An 11605-nucleotide genomic window follows, 5' to 3' on the forward strand; every position below is an offset into this window, starting at 1 on the left:
GCTCACACATTTGTAGGTGATAATAAAGTTGCTAGTATAATAATCGAACACCAAAGCCACACATGATGTCAATAGTACCATATAAAATTATTACCTTTAGAGTAAACTCCCACCCGTTCATTAATCATGCAAAATTATACGGTAATGCATTCTAATGTATAATTAGTTATTTAATTCAAAGTCAATTATAAAACACATTTTGTAAGATTTCGTAAATTAGATATGTGTATGTGTGATGCTATTTTCAAAATCCTTTTAACGTTTCAAGTTTTCGAAACTATATTTATGAATGCATAAATCAACCCACAACACGCTTCCCTGTCGAGTGCTTTATGTTCCACGGCTCTTCGTTGCTATCTTGTGGAATTGCTTGTAGCAAAATCGTTTGTCCAAATGGCATCAGCAGATAGATCAGATTATGGATAAAAAACAAAAATGTTTCATGTAGATAAAATAAACAAATGCAAAATAGGACCTTTTCTATAAAATGTAGCAATTGATCAAAGATTAAAAAGGAAAACTCTATATAAATTATAAGAAAATCTTTTCACCAGAAATAATAAGAAAATATGGATACTTGTAGTTGTTAGCTTTTCAAGCCATAAAGTTTAAAGAAATTAACCAATCACTCTTTTGAAGTTTTAAAAGACGGTTGATGTAAGAATATCTGTTGGGAAACTGGGGAGAAAGGGGCAAAAATTAGGATAAATGGGCTAATTGACCCAAAAAAAATCTTATATTTAAAAAATATAGATTAAATTTTTAAAAATTAAAAATGTGATCAATTCACATTAATATATAAAGAATTTATTATTGATATATAAAAAATTTATCATGAATATATGACAAATATAATAAATTAATTATAATATAAAATATAATAAATTATAAAAATAAGGTCATTTGCTCAATTTTGTCCCATAGCACAGGCCACCCTGCAATGGCTCCTAAAAATTAATAAATCATTTCCCAGGAAACCTGCTGGTCTGTGTCTGAGGAAAAGACAGAATGTTATGTGGAAAAGTAAAAAAAGATTTTTTTACTTGTACAGCTATATATATATATATATATATATATATATAATATTTTATTTGAAAAATAAAATTTGGAAAGTAATAAACAACTTTTTAGCCACAGTAAGTAAACGATAAACGTGAAAGTTGAAACGTCATGATATGCTATAGCCAGACTGGAGATTGCATTTATTTATATTTTTTTCTGGGAAATCTCTGTTTCAAACTCTGCATGTAATGGTTTGAAGAACCATAAAACGCATTTCATTCACATTACTTGTGGATTGTTGACTCCTGAGGGAAAAATGAACGGAGTACTTGCAATGTAACGATTACAAGTTTCCGACTTGGCAAACCTCGTCTAATTTGGAATCCGTTCTTCGTGTCAGTGATTTTGTTCTTGAAATTGCTATCTATGTGGGATAAACCATGAACAGAGCTTCAAGGGATAGGAAGGTATGTGTGGGATAAACCAGAATACGCTTTCTTACTCTTTCTGGGTTCTCTTGCTGGGCATTTACTGGGAAAGGGAAGAAGTTTCGAGGTGTCCTAAAGCTCATTCAAATAGATTGTGAGTAATTCAACGTATTTGAAGGTTGCTGACTATTTTTATTTTTTCATTTGATGCATAAATGATTTTTCCCTCTGACCTGTATTTTAGAATAGGAATCTGATTGAACCTTGATATATGAAACCATTGGATGTAATTTAAATTAATCACTCACTAGCAAATACTTACCAACGCGTTTGTTTTGCTTTACACTCCGTACTGGAAACCTTTGACTTTATTAGTTTCTTGAAAATAAAGGATGCCTTCTGCGGTACATTTTACGCGCTGCCTCTAGTAGCTGGGTTCCGGCTCTGGTGATTGAATTTACATTGGCAATTTTTATTGATTCCAAGGCCTTCATTTCAAGAGATGTGGTCTTATTTTGTTTTATGACTTGTTCTTGTTCATCTGCAATGGCAAAATGCCCTTTGAAGATGATAATCTATATTAGTATCGCTGCAACGATGCCTTCTATCATGTCTTGCCAATTTATTTCTCCGGTTCCTTCTATCAGTGTATGCAAGATTTAGACAGTATGAAAGGTTTGTAGAACTGATGAACAAGCTTTCCCTATTTCTTATTCTTGAAGGGGGTTAGCGCAAATTTTTGTAGTCCAGCACTTGACAATTGAGTAAAGGTGCTACTCCAAGAAAGCAAACTGTACCTGTGATCAATAATGCTGGTATTTGATGGAAATTAGGGAAAATATGTGGAATGTTCATTTACGGTTGTGAGATTAGGGAAATCTAAAATTTAATTGGCAAGGAAACAGATCTGAATTGGGCTGGATCTGAAAGGAAAACGGATTGAAATGATGCAGAGAGGAAATTAAATCCTCATTTGGCACTTGAGTTTGATTTTCTCCTTCTGCCATGGTGCTTTCCTGACTTTTTTGGAAGATCATTTGTATCAGGGGATGAGTCACATTTAATTTACAAATATCAGTTGACCTTTGAACTTCTGATCTTGCTGATCTTGCAAAGGAAGCAAATGATCCATTATTGGAGGTGATAATAGTTTTTTTCTTTTAAAATAAGTTCAACCATTTTATGTAAGCTGAATAAATGCATGTCTAACAAAATATGTTTTGCTTTCTCAATAGTAAGTTACATAATGGGGTCATCTTTGTGCATGTTGGAAATTGAGTGATCTATGGCATCTTCACTATGATTCTTTCTTTGAAAATCTTATTTGTTATCCTTTAACTAAAAAATGATTTCAATGTGGATGTCAACATTACATGAATGTGCTTTATATGGATCTAAAATATAATATGTGCTGTCCATTATGTACTCAATGAGAGAGAGAGAGAGAGAGAGATTGTTACACTCTTTAGGGTAAGTTGAATAATAGTGTCCTTTAATCTTAGCAAGAATTTGATTTAAGTTACATAAATAAGTAATTATATGAAACTGGTGGCATTGAAACTGTAAAAAGAACTGAATCTGACAGGTTTTGAGTTAATTGTCCTGCACTCTCCTTTACATGCTCGAACCATTTCACATTTCATCATTACGTGTTTCATTGAAACATGTCTATTTCTTGCAACTCAGGTGTCTTAAAGATCATGAAGTTATTGCAGCTATTGATTTGCAGTCCATGGCTCCAACCGGAGATGTTATCCAGGTTCTGGAAGACATAACTATGCCCATAATGCTGGCGTGTATATTTTTTAATATTACCTAAATTATTTCATAATAACTCAATTAAGTGAAAGTAAAAGTTGAGAACAGTGCACGTGTCATGAATCTTGATCTGCTTCAGAAACTAGATTGTAGGCTTTGTTCTTTACATAGAGTCTTGGGTAAACCACGTTAGTTATGAATAGTAAGACTTCTCATAGATTTTATATTGAATATAATGTATGTGGGTGATCAAAACCTTTCCCTTTAAATTTGAGTGAAGATCTCTGAGCTGATGTTGTTGGTTCTTTTTATTTTTCTTTTGCTATTGGGTTGGGTGGATAAGTTAACATTTTGGAGAGAAGCTATTGGAAATTTGGATTAGGGTTCACTACTGAAACATACATATCTGTGTTTAAGAATTTCATTGTTCGAGTCATTTAACAATTACACATTCGATGCTCCTCCATCGTTTGAATTTCAACCTCAAATTTACTGCTCCCTCTTAGCATGCTTTACGTGTTTGAGATCCTAAGAAGCAGTAAGGTTTTGGTCCTGGTAATTTGATCAGTCTCTAATAACATTGCTGTTTATTCACTAGTAAAACATGTGCGTATTGATATTCACTCTACATTTTCAATTGGCTTATTTTCACAACTAATAAGGATGATATGGACCCCTTTGAATTAATTATTCATGAAAGAATGACATTTGGATCCAAACTTTGTCCCTACTAAAAAAAAAAAAATGATGTTGTTAATATAGTCTGTCATAGTTGTCAATCTCAAAAGGGTCATGCGTTCAAGGGACCAAAGTGTCACTAACTAGCTTACAAGGACCCAAATGTTATTCTCCCTTTTTTCATTCTTTGTATCGCACACCAGTTCACAATTAAGTTTGGCAGTATTACTAAATCTTATGCTAGATTGCTTCCAACTTGGTTAATCCTTGCAGGTTTAATTGATGTCGCCCATGTTTCTAAGGAAGGAGGGAAGTTTCTTTCACAAATATTTAGAAGACAACGCACAAGCCTTCTATAATGTCAGATTTGCTCTGTGGGAAATTTATATGGTGGGAACTTAGTTTGACAAATGCAAAAGGATTTTTCTAAATCTCCTTCATCCTTCCTTTCCAGTTATTTTTTGCAGCGTACATAAAGAAGGAACAATAAATTGTTTTTTCAGACTTTTGATTAACACTTAAAATGAAAGTTACAAACCTAAAGGTTAATACCATATGACTGGTGACATGGAAAGCTGCATCTCCACAATTCATAGATGTAGTAATATCTGCTAAAAAAGAATGACAAAATCCTCTAATATCATTTCAACAAGTCTTGTAAAGGGAATCATGAGCCAACTAGATATACAAAGTAATATAGTGGTACTTTGTAAGAAAAAGAAAAGCACCAAGTTGCTTTCTAAATTGATTTGATTCATGATAGCATGCCTTTTGTATGGTTAGCAAACCCACTCATGAGAGTATCTGAAGTTTCAGTTGTCCTTTTGAAATTGTTGTGCAGTTCTATGTCCTTGCTGCATACTCATCAACTGTCTTTGAAAAGTGATACAGGCGTATTAACTGTCTTTGAAAGTACTCAGAACTTCTTCATGATATCATTTAATTTTCACCACAATTTTTTATTTTCAATCTATATGCCTAGATCACTATAACATGCTCTTGCTGCCTGCGTCACCTTTGCATTTGCAGCTGAAATTATTCTTCCCTGTGGCAACTTTATCAAAACCAAAAAGCAGCCGCAATTTAAGCACGGGTGAGGATTTTGGTTTCCCCTTTTCCTACTACTCTAACTTTTGAGAGGTATGCTTATCATGTTCTTTACAGTTTTCTTCCTCCTAAGTTGTCTTCCATTAGGAATTGGGAGTCATCACTAAAGCATATCTGTTCTGTGACAAATGCAGATGAACTTTGAATTTGGAACCTGTATAATTTTGACGTTACCAAGTTAAGGTAATTTTTACACAGGAAGAGAGGTGGTTGATCTTATTTGTGCTAATTTTCTCAAGGTGCTGTTTGGTACATTGGCATCTTGATGTCCCAAGGAATTGGATACCTATGTATAACATTACAATAATGAGATGTACGCAACAGTTAATATTCTTCTACTACGTACGAGATGTATAACACATAAAGTCAATGTTTGTTCACATTTGTTCCACTCAAACAACTGAAAAATAGATTTCAGGTGTTTGAAAAACCAGCATTTCTATATATCAAACGCTGCAAGTGTTTTGAGGTTAACCCTTCAGGGGCATTTGCAGCCTGTGAAATTTTATTCCATTCCTGAAGGATTCAAAAGATCAGCATTGCTTGCCTGAGAAGGATGGAAGTCCCTCTAGGATAGATAATGAAGGTAATAAGGCAACTCAGTTTCCTATATCAAACCTACGGAAATTGACAGGAACAAATTTTAATTATAGATTAATTTTCCTCAAATACAAATTGTTTTATTGCTTCAAAGTTAGATTCTTCAGCCCTTCTTGAATGCAATTCAATGAGCACAAGCATCACGTTCCAAGTAAAACGCTTTTGCTCATTTATCATCCTTTCTTGTTTTCATTGCTCTAATCTCAGTTTTTTCATTAGGCTATGATGATTTTATAGTGCTTGCAGATTTTAGCGGGGGTTGATTAGGATGCTCCAATAGGATCTGTATCCCATTTCTTGCTTTACAGTTCCTTGGTGGCCGGTGGGCATGATATCCACTACGGGCCGAGGGAACGGGAGAAAAAACTAGTCATGGAATCCAAGAATTTGAAATCTCACCTTGGATTCTTGATCATGATAGGCACTTTCTTTCTTTCTTTCTTTCTTTCTTTTTGGTATTTTTCTCTAGTAAAATATGGCTATTGGATTGACCATTATTACCGTACGTGTGAACTGTAGCTCTTTCTTTTTCTGCCTGAACTATCATTGCCTGCCTGGTTGGCATCTTCCTTTTTGTTACAGAGATTTTGAAATTCTAAAATTCTTTACAGATAACCGTCCAAGCTTACAACTGTTCCACTGGATGATGCCGATGGCGATACTGTTTCCTGAACGAGGTTCTTTCGACATAAGCTGAACAAAAAGACAAGGTATCCCGCAGATACTGTTGCCTCCTTTATTTCCTATGCTTTTTCATATGGCAACAAACACCAGTGATATCGATCCAAACCTGGAGGAACATGACTTGCATCGCAGGGTTGCTGGATCATCTAGGACAAATTTCTCTGGTCAAAGATTGCTGCACAACATTAAACTTTGTTGGATTAAGTATATATTAAATAGCTTAAGCCAATTTGATGGGATTTACTTTGAGGTTAAATTTTCTTCTTTTTGCCTAGGTTGGTACTTCATTGGAGTTTCAGAGGCTTCAAAACCGTACCAAATAGTATTGAACTTCGTTGAATGAAGTATATATTAGGTTTGTCTTTTTATCAAAATAGCTTAAACTAATTTGATGGGACTTACTTTAAGGTTATGCAGCTTTAATTCATTCTTCAGTTAATCAATGTGGGATTTTTCAATACATTCTAATACAGAGAATATATCAAGGGTGATATTGGTTGATTTTTACTGTATGGGTGGCGGTGGCTTATTCACTCAATGTTGGATGAAAAGCTATGGTGAGTATGTGAAGATAATTAGGAAGATGTATGAGCTGGAGTACCTAAGTCTGACACGAGGCCTGGATTCCCGGAAATGCTCCTATCCTACCTCTAGGCTTGAGATGTGAATACTCCGTCCGGTCTTATTTTGTAAGTAATTTTTATTAATTTCATCGATATCAATATAATAAAAATATAAAAAATAAAATTTAATAAAATTATAAACATAACTTTTAAAAAATAAATAAATTATATAATATTTTTTTCTCACTTTTTAAGGATAATTTATGTATTTTATTTAAAATAAAATATTATTATCAATTTAATGACTCGTAAAGTAAAACATTTTAGCTTTTTAAAGGGTGACTAATAAAGTGAATTAAAGGGAGTGAAATTTAGGTATGCTACGATGCAAGTACATGCAATGGCTCAGATTTCGCCTACACATGTGAGGTGGTGCAAATTTAATCTTGATCATTGCATGGTCATAGATGTGTTGTACACGAGTGTCTCCCACGTACATACAACAACCGGCAGCGCATTTGAGCCTGCTGAATTCAGGGTGCTTCTAGTTACGAACGTGGCAGCTACCACAGCTAGCCAGTCCTCTGAAATACTGACTCGGTTCTTATTATGAGACAAATTTAGAGGCCTTTTTTAAATTTCTTAATACAAGGTAAAGTTAAAGTAATTAATATTTTTTTCAATTTTATTCTCATTTATATATTATCATTTAAATTTCTAAACAATAACTTATTATAGTTATTAATTACAAAGAAGAGGGAATTGGGAAAGTTCCATATATTTTTAATAATGTTAAAGCTGTAAAGAAATGTTGGTGTTACGGAAAGGTTTCTTAAAAACAGAGCACGTTTTACTGCCAACTAATGATTCTAACACTTTAATCATTATAAATGAGCCAAACTATCTAACTGTTGTCATTAATCATCGATATTTATAAAAATAATAATTCCTATCCAATGCACGTGAACATGTTGCCTCTTCAATGTCATTGTTCAGCTTGAATTTGAGCCCTTGTGAGTTCCAGTTTCAGTAGGTTAAATTCTAATCCCCTCCTCTTTAGTCCAAAGATATGATGTTTTAAGCTCTGATAAAATAATAAAATAGAAGTCAGGAATATGAAAATAAACCGAGTGATTATACCAACTACCAAGAAGCTGGCAATTTAATTTGACATTCAAACGTTTGCAGCATCAAACTCCACACTTTTATGCGTAAAAGAAGGAAAAGAAAAGGTTTGTAAGGCGCGAGATGGACTGTTCTGAATCCGAAGGCAACAAAAGATCACCAACTGAACCCAAAAATCTTTACTGATACAAAACTTTCATTTTTCCTATCTTTACTGAGCATGTTAATCCAAATCAACAAAGCATACCCTTTTCTCTATTATACATGCCTTGGAATCTTACAAAAAATTGTCTCTAACACCAATTTGCAGAGAACTCATCTGGAGGGTCTCTCCCTGGAGGAAGAAGAGTGTAAGAACTCAATGCAATCTTCTACAGCCTCAGCTCTGTGTGAATCGGTAGGATCTGATAAAGAACGTGACCTGACCAAAGTTGATGAAGAAGAAACCTTCCTGGACGATCTTCTTCTCATGGAAACAACCCTTACAGTAGCTCTCGCCACCTTTGCTCCGAGCCGCAATAGAAATTTCACCGGTGAGAATCTCGGGTCTTTTGGCAATCGGAAAGTCCAACTTCCGATTATCCTCTTTCTGTTTCCTAATACTCTTCCACTTCGCTCACCATGCTTGAGGAAGAAGGTTGGTTTCTCATTTACATCAGGACTGAAACACGCCCTATTGCTTTTTGTTGACATCTGCGAGTGGGAAAATGGGAGGATCAATTGCAGAAAAACCAGTATTTGAGCCTCGTTTCGTGGTTATTGAAAATAAACAGAGAGAAACAGAGGAGAAGCAGAGAAAGAGAGAGAGTAGTTGCTAGTGGGTAAAGAGGGGGCAGTTGAATGGCCTGGCAGGGTGTATATATATAGACAAAGAAATTATAGGTAAGGAAGCAACTTACAGTGGAGATGGGAAAAAAAAAGTGAATTATTTACTCTTGTCTTGTTTATAAATTATTTATATTAACCTTATTAATACTAATATAATAAAAATATAAAAAATAAAATTTAATAAAATTATAAATATAATCCTCAAAAAATAAACAAATTATATAATATTTTTTTATTTCTTCCTCTCTTATTTTTTAAAGATAGTGTAGACATTTCATTATGAAATAAAACATTATTATCAATATAATGATTCATAAAGTAAATCACTTCACTCCCCTAAAAAGTGACTAATAAAATAAATTAGAGGGAGTAACAATTTTCAAGAAAATTCAAATATGTATATGTTAAAAATGTAGACTCAAAATCATGAGTGTTTGGATTGGCTAGAAAAGTAATCCAGCTTAATCAAAGATCTCAAATCCAAGCCCTAGACATGCAACCATAATTAAATTATCTTTAAAAGGTATGCGTCCAAAAAAATTGCCTGCAAGCAATCAATCAAATTAATTTCTACAAACGATTTGGAATATCAAAGCAAAAGAAACAAAAATTAAGACCTGATTTTAGTGTGCTTTCATATTCGAAACTTGAAAGTTCATTAGGCTTGAAGTATCAACTATATGGTACCCCGTCATCTTGTAGATGATATGAGATAGCAAGAAGGGTCAATTCTTCATTACCTAAATTGCAGGCCCTGATTCTAATATTATGTCAAGAATTATTTAACTTAATTTTCAACTGTTAATTGAAACAAGAAATGCTTTAATTATAATCTAGAATATGAATGATGCCAACGACTAAAGGGAGCGCTGTTTCAATACGCAACAAACATTTCAAATTGCAAAAGTTCAACTTGACCTTGAGAAAAGATGATATGATCAGACATGATGCAACTGCCTTGCAAAGATGAGTGATTTGAAATATCCAAAAGTATGAGGAGCATATGAAACAAAAAATCATTGAACTGATGCCTTGATCAGTTTATTGAAATATATATTTTGTTTATAATTTGTCTGACCACAATTCGATCATAATATTAATTATGAATCCTTGAACCAGTATTTTTAATGGTTTGGTGATTGATATGTTTATATATCTATATATATATATGGTTGGGATGAGCGTTTAACAGTGATGATTTAATGGGGAGGCCTACCATAATTAATTAAGCTAAGCAGTTTGGAACAAGTGTGATTCATGAACAGGAGGAAGAGTGAGAGAGAATCTGAGAAAGATGGAAAAGAGAGGAGAGAGAGGGAGAGAGAAGAAGGGGTTTGGTCAAAAGAAAGAAATGGTGGAGCCATGTAGAATGGAGAGGGAGACAGAGAGTGAAACTGTCAAAGGTTAACGCAAAAGGAGATTGATGGTATGGGTAACACAGACAGACACAGAGTATCCTCTTCTCATCAGCGTTGCTTTTAAGGTCCTATTTGTTGGTCCTACCCCTTGCTTTTTTGCTTCCACTCTCCTTCTCACTCTCACTCCATAAGCTTTAAATATGAGAAGAAGAAAAATATTCTATATGCTGATAGTCTTCAATTACATATATATGTGTGTTCTATTCGTAATAATAAAAACCTGAAATGTTTCACCCACCAAGTGTTTATTTTTTTGTTCTAGATAACATGGCACAGTTATGTTGTGGGTTGTGGTGTGAAAGGAGTGAGAGAGAGGAAGAGGGAATCAGTTTGAATATGGAGTTGACGTGAGAATTGGGGAATTTTGAAGTCATGTTTCCCTTTTCTTCTTGTGGAAGCTACCTGGTGGTGCACTCGAAAATTCATGAGTTCCATTCCATTATATGCAAAAGTAATATATATTGTGAACATACTATTAGATATTCGCCGTTTATTTAACGTATCAAATGGGTTAGGGTGTTGAGTTTCTTTTCTTTTTTTTTTCTAGTTTGAATTGAATTTTAGATTTTCACTTCAATAGTAAAAAAGACATATTGAAGATTCTTCTAATGATTAAAAAAAAATTTCTGTTTGAGAGGTTAAATTTGTTATTACCGATTAAATTATAAGCTAATACTCCTTTCATATTTATTGCTGTTTTAGATATTTTGTTTTATTTAAAAATATATTTCATTTGGGTGTTCTATTGACTTGATTTTATGTGGAAATTTTCTAAAAGATAAGAAGCTCAGCTCCATTATAGGGTCCGCTTCTTTTAAATATTAACTACTACTTTTTTTTCCCCAAAGGAGACTAAGCATAGTCAGGAGCAAAAGAGTTGAATGCATTTATGTTGTTTGTGAGTAGGTGAAATTGGTGGTCACCTTTGCTCCTTCTTTGCTTCTCTGCATCCAAGAGCAAATTTGGACCGTTTAAATTAACTTGAACGATTCAAATTTAATTCTTTTATCTTTATTTTTATTTTGTATTTATTAAAATAAAACATTTATAAAAATTATAAAAAATATATTGTAATAAATCTGATCATGGATAGTCTAGATTTCAATAAAAAATAGGTCAATTTACAGAAATTTTAAAAAATTATGATGTTAAATTAGACTATTCAAATTAAATTAATATTGTCTAAACTGATAATGAGCATATTTATTTAAATTATTTTATAAATATTTATTTTTGTAATATAAATTTAGATTTTCTAAATTGATAATCAAATTTATTACAATATAATTTTTTATAATTTTTATAAATATTTTATTATACTAAATATAAAATAAAAAAAGATTAGATCTTAACTTTTCACAGATTAATGCAGAGGAAGAGGAGCAAAGGAGGAGCAGAGACACAGAAGCAAAGC

General features: G+C 33.0%; 1 protein-coding gene and 1 long non-coding RNA gene across 5 annotated transcripts; one reads left to right on the forward strand and one right to left on the reverse strand.

Moving 5' to 3' along the window:
* The first annotated feature begins 1237 nt into the window (after positions 1 to 1237).
* LOC129298297 (uncharacterized) lies at positions 1238 to 6696 on the forward strand. Of its 4 annotated transcripts, XR_008590329.1 has the most exons (8): positions 1238 to 1584; positions 2153 to 2570; positions 3117 to 3189; positions 4140 to 4256; positions 4708 to 5006; positions 5108 to 6283; positions 6390 to 6421; positions 6533 to 6696. It is a non-coding gene; the product is annotated as an uncharacterized LOC129298297 (long non-coding RNA). The 4 variants fall into 4 exon arrangements; XR_008590327.1 differs by having other exon boundaries at positions 5108 to 6421; XR_008590328.1 differs by lacking the exon at positions 6390 to 6421.
* A 1336-nt stretch (positions 6697 to 8032) lies between these two features.
* On the reverse strand, positions 8033 to 8765 carry LOC129298296 (uncharacterized). The gene has a single exon (XM_054936696.1). It carries the CDS (start codon positions 8636 to 8638, stop codon positions 8261 to 8263), a length of 378 nt encoding a protein of 125 aa, XP_054792671.1. The 5' UTR covers positions 8639 to 8765; the 3' UTR covers positions 8033 to 8260.
* Between the last annotated feature and the right edge of the window lie 2840 nt (positions 8766 to 11605).

This window comes from Prosopis cineraria, unplaced genomic scaffold (genome assembly GCF_029017545.1).
Source record: "Prosopis cineraria cultivar Desert tree isolate PC_DT_omini unplaced genomic scaffold, ASM2901754v1 PC766, whole genome shotgun sequence".
NCBI lineage: Eukaryota > Viridiplantae > Streptophyta > Magnoliopsida > Fabales > Fabaceae > Prosopis > Prosopis cineraria.

Excerpts from the sequence above, each read along its gene's own strand:
- LOC129298296 (XM_054936696.1), bottom strand. The coding sequence starts at position 8,638 with ATGTCAACAAAAAGCAATAGGGCGTGTTTCAGTCCTGATGTAAATGAG.